This window comes from Alosa alosa, chromosome 15 (genome assembly GCF_017589495.1).
Source record: "Alosa alosa isolate M-15738 ecotype Scorff River chromosome 15, AALO_Geno_1.1, whole genome shotgun sequence".
NCBI classification, from domain to species: Eukaryota; Metazoa; Chordata; class Actinopteri; order Clupeiformes; family Clupeidae; genus Alosa; species Alosa alosa.
The window spans coordinates 31,562,963-31,567,962 of NC_063203.1; the positions used below are offsets into that span (position 1 = coordinate 31,562,963).

The 5,000-nt window shown below is 39.4% G+C and overlaps 1 protein-coding gene across 1 annotated transcript in view; it reads right to left on the bottom strand.

Annotated features, from left to right (window-relative positions):
• The window catches only part of inppl1a (inositol polyphosphate phosphatase-like 1a), a 58,154-nt gene that overhangs the window by 34,383 nt on the left and 18,771 nt on the right, over positions 1-5,000 (bottom strand). The window contains 2 exon segments of the mRNA XM_048264084.1: positions 1,006-1,096; positions 4,866-5,000. The exon segment at positions 4,866-5,000 is cut by the window's right edge and continues 12 nt beyond it. Of these exon segments, the coding sequence (XP_048120041.1) occupies positions 1,006-1,096; positions 4,866-5,000 (226 nt within the window).

Consider the following 5,000-nt stretch of genomic DNA (forward strand, 5'->3'; position numbering starts at 1 on the left):
AGGTTTACGATGCCTTGGGGGAACTGGGCCCAATCTGAGTTTACTATGGTGAATTATCATAGCTAACAGATTAGTTTGGCCACAGCGCTATAGTGAATTATCATAGCTAACAGGTCAGATTAGTTTGGCCACAGCGCTATGGTAAATTATCATATCTAACAGATTAGTTTGGCCACAGCGCTATAATGAATTATTATACTGTAGCTAACAGATTAGTTTGGCCACAGCGCTATAGTGAATTATCATAGCTAACAGGTTAGTTTGGCCACAGCGCTATGGTGAATTATCATAGCTAACAGGTCAGATTAGTTTGGCAATGGCTAGACATGGTGAATTGCCGCTAATGTCATAGCTAACAGGTCAGATTAGTTTGGCAATTGCTAGACATTGTGAATTACCGCTAATATCATAGCTAACAGGTCAGATTAGTTTGGCCACAGCGCTAGACGTGGTGAATTACCTCTAATGTCATAGCTAACAGGTCAGATTAGTTTGGCAACAGCGCTAGACGTGGTGAATTACCGCTAATATCATAGCTAACAGGTCAGATTAGTTTGGCCACAGCGCTAGACATGGTGAATTACCTCTAATGTCATAGCTAACAGGTCAGATTAGTTTGGCAAGTGATAGAAATGGTGAATTACCGCTAATGTCATAGCTAAAAGGTCAGATTAGTCTGGCAAGTGCTAGACATGGTGAATTACCGCCAATGTCATAGCTAACAGGTCAGATTGGCCACAGCGCTAGACATGGTGAATTACCGCTAATGTCATAGCTAAAAGGTCAGATTAGTTTGGCAAGTGCTAGACATGGTGAATTACCGCTAATGTCATAGATAACAGGTCAGATTGGCCACAGCGCTAGACATGGTGAATTACCGCTAATGTCATAGCTAACAGGTCAGATTCGTTTGGCAAGTGCTAGACATGGTGAATTACCGCTAATGTCATAGCTAACAGGTCGGATTAGTTTGGCCAGTGCTCAGTGCACAGTGTGTGTGTGTACCTGTTGGATCATCCTGGACACCATGGACGCACTCTGCTGATCAAACACTTTGGACAGGATCTCCAGGCCAGCCAACACCTTATCCACCTCACTGAGAACGCACACAAGCAGACACACACACACACACACACACACAATCAACAAACAAGAAACACGAAAATAACACATGCTATATAGCTATTTGCATTACAGTAAGATCATAATAGCTTAGCCCAGCCCAGCCCAGGACTAGGTTTGCATGTGCAAAGTTGATTTCAGTGTGCTGTTTACTAAACCAACAGGCTAATGGGGGACAGTGGGGACTAATGGGAACAGTGTTGACATGGTAAACTGTGCCCTGTAGGAATACTCCAGATGTGCTCACGTTAGCAACATTGGAAACGTTCCGATCCATTGGAATCGTACACATCCACGTGTTAACGATTCCACTAACGATTCGAATACAAAGCTTTGTTTTAGAAATGTTTACTTTTTTAGAAATTTTAAAGCACACTTGATATTCATTCTCTAAAACCACTTTAAATTAGACATTTAAAGCCAACAACTCTCAAAGCCGTCCTATAAGTGTTGGTACAGGAATCGATATGGAAATCGATAAGGAATCGCATCGATAAGCAGACTCAACAATGGCATCGATATCGAGTAGAGCCCGACCGATTTATCAACGGGCCGATATTATCGGCCGATATTAGGCATTTTCCAAACTATCGGTATCGGCATTTATAATGGCCGATAAATGAATATTTTAAAAATAAAATAGAAACGGACGAAACACCCTTCAACCATGTCATGAGTGTTGGCGTTGTATAGTTTGTCCACCAGAGGGCCCTCTACACCGTCCCTGCTGGCAACACTCATGTATGACGCGCCACACATCCTGCAACCTGCTGATCCAGCACGAGTCGGGCAGAGAGAACCAGTTATCCACGAGTGAGATCATCAGTGAAGTGTGTTCATGGTGATTTGGTCACGAGACATACATTGCTTGAATAACAATTAAAAGAACATCCCCATCAGTTCTCTTAACTCAAATAAGCGTGACAAAATTCGGGAAAACAATGTCCAGTTTTGCTGCTGTTAAATAAGCCGAGAGTGACAGTGACAGTCTGTAGTTACAGTCCCTGCATTGTAAAATGTAAGTTAGACGTGCGAGGAGTGAACATTTAGACAGAGAAAAAGTATCAAACGTAGCTTGTGCAAAACATAGCTTGTGCATAAAAGTTAGCTTTTCTTGTGTGTGAAATCCAATGACGCCAAGTGTGCGTTTCAGACTGTCGTTCAGCCGCAGCATTAACGAGTTACATAATGGATTTAGATCACTAAATAGTAGGTTTTAGAAGGCAGGCAGCAACTGATGATTGAAAATGATTTGATGTAGCTTGATGGAAATAATTTTAAAAGTGCAGGTAAAGGGATAAGCATAATAATAATATATAATGTAATAAATAATAATGATAATAATTATAATAAATAATAATGTCATCGTTATTTTTTGGAATTATTAAGTCTTAGTTAGTTAGTATATTTATGAAGCTTACTAAGTTTTTTAATACTGGTAACTTTGATTTGGTTGTTGTTGTTATTGTGTTTTTGTTCAAAAGACTAAGTTTCATATCTTAAGTTTCTATTTTTATACATTTTATTTATCAGAACTTTAATATATTTTGATGTTCCTCTGTGACAATATTATTTAGTTTGTTTTTGAAATGCATCATCATATTATTTAGTCAATACTCATAAATACCTACAAATAACTAATGTTAGGGAAATCTGTTAATGTTTTGTTGCGCGTTTGTGAAAAAATATATATCGGCCGATATATCGGAATATCGGATTTTTAAATCAACAAATATTAGTATCGGTATCGGCCTTCAAAATCCTTTATCGGTCGGGCTCTAATATCGAGCACACAAAATCAACACGCACACACACACACACATACAAGCACATCCCATCAGTTCTCTTAACTCAAATAAAGTGACAAAATTCCGGAAAAACAATGTCAGTTTTGCTGCTGTTAAATAAGCCGAGAGTGACAGTGACAGTCTGTAGTTACAGTCCCGCATTGTAAAATGTAAGTTAGGCGTCGGAGAGTGAACATTTAGACAGAGAAAGCATCAACGTAGCTTGTACAAAACATAAGCTTGTGCATAAAAAGTTAGCTTTTCTTGTGTGTAGCGAAATCCAATGGCGTAAGTGTGCGTTTCAGACTGTCGTTCAGCCAGCAGCATTAACGAAGTTACATAATGGATTTAGATCACTAAATAGTAGGTTTTTAGAAGGCAGGCAGCAACTGATGATTGAAAATGATTTATGTAGCTTGATGGAAATAATTTTTAAAAGTGCAGGTAAAGGATAAGCATAATAATAATATATAATGTAATAAATAATAATGATAATAATTATAATAAATAATAATGTCATCAAGTATTATTTTTGGAATATTAAGTCTTAGTTAGTTAGTATATTTATGAAGCTTACTAAGTTTTTAATACTGGTAACTTTGATTTGGTTGTTGTTATTTATTGTGTTTTTTTTGTTCAAAAGACTAAGTTTCATATCTTAAGTTTCTATTTTTATACATTTTATTTATCAGAACTTTAATATATTTTTGATGTTCCTCTGTGACAATATTATTTAGTTTGTTTTTGAAATGCATCATCATATTATTTAGTCAATACTCATAAATACCTACAAATAACTAATGTTAGGGAAATCTGTTAATGTTTTGTTGCGCGTTTGTGAAAAAATATATATCGGCCGATATATCGGAATATCGGATTTTTAAATCAACAAATATTAGTATCGGTATCGGCCTTCAAAATCCTTTATCGGTCGGGCTCTAATATCGAGCACACAAAATCAACACGCACACACACACACACATACAAGCACACAAAATCAACACACACACACACACACACATTCAAGCACACAAAATCAACACACACACACACACACACACATACAAGCACACAAAATCAACACGCACACACACACACACACATACAAGCACACAAAATCAACACACACACACACAAGCACACAAAATCAGCACACACACACACACACACACACACATACAGTACAAGCACACAAAATCAACACACACACACACATGCACACAAAATCCACACACACACACAAGCACACAAAATCAACACACACACACACACACACAAGCACACAAAATCAACACGCACATACAAGCACACAAAATCAACACGCACACACACACACACAAGCACACAAAATCAACACATCACACACACACATACAAGCACACAAAATCAACACGCACAAGCACACAAAATCAACACGCACACACACACACAAGCACACAAAATCAACACGCACAAACATAAATACATAAACCGACACATGGGCATTACTTTATTTTACAAACATTTGATATTCTCACTGGATTGCTTTTGTCTGAGTAATGCAGTGATTTGATGAGGAGTGATAAGCTGCTTGCTTGCGTGTGTGTGTGTACCCGTGCAGGCGTTTCCAGGACGACACCAGTGTCTTGTTGAGGTGCGGCAGGTTGCTGGCTCCCTGCTTGTGTGTGTGTGTGTGTGTGTGAATATTATTGATGTGTAATGATAATCGCGTCTAGCGTCGATGTAGCAATGTCTTTGTGTGTGTGTACCCGTGCAGGCGTTTGCAGGACGACACCAGTGTCTTGTTGAGGTATGGCAGGTTGCTGGCTCCCTGCTTGTGTGTGTGTGTGTGTGTGTGTGTGTGCACCCGTGCAGGCGTTTGCAGGACGACACCAGAGTCTTGTTGAGGTGTGGCAGGTTGCTGGCTCCCTGCTTGTGTGTGTGTGTGTGTGTATTGTGTGTGTGTGTGTGTGTTACCCGTGCAGGCGTTTGCAGGACGACACCAGAGTGTTGTTGAGGTGGGGCAGGTTGCTGGCTCCCTGCTTGACGGCCTCCAGGTCCAGAGCATAGCTGCCCTTCAGATACTCATGAGAGATGGTACTCAGCCCGTTA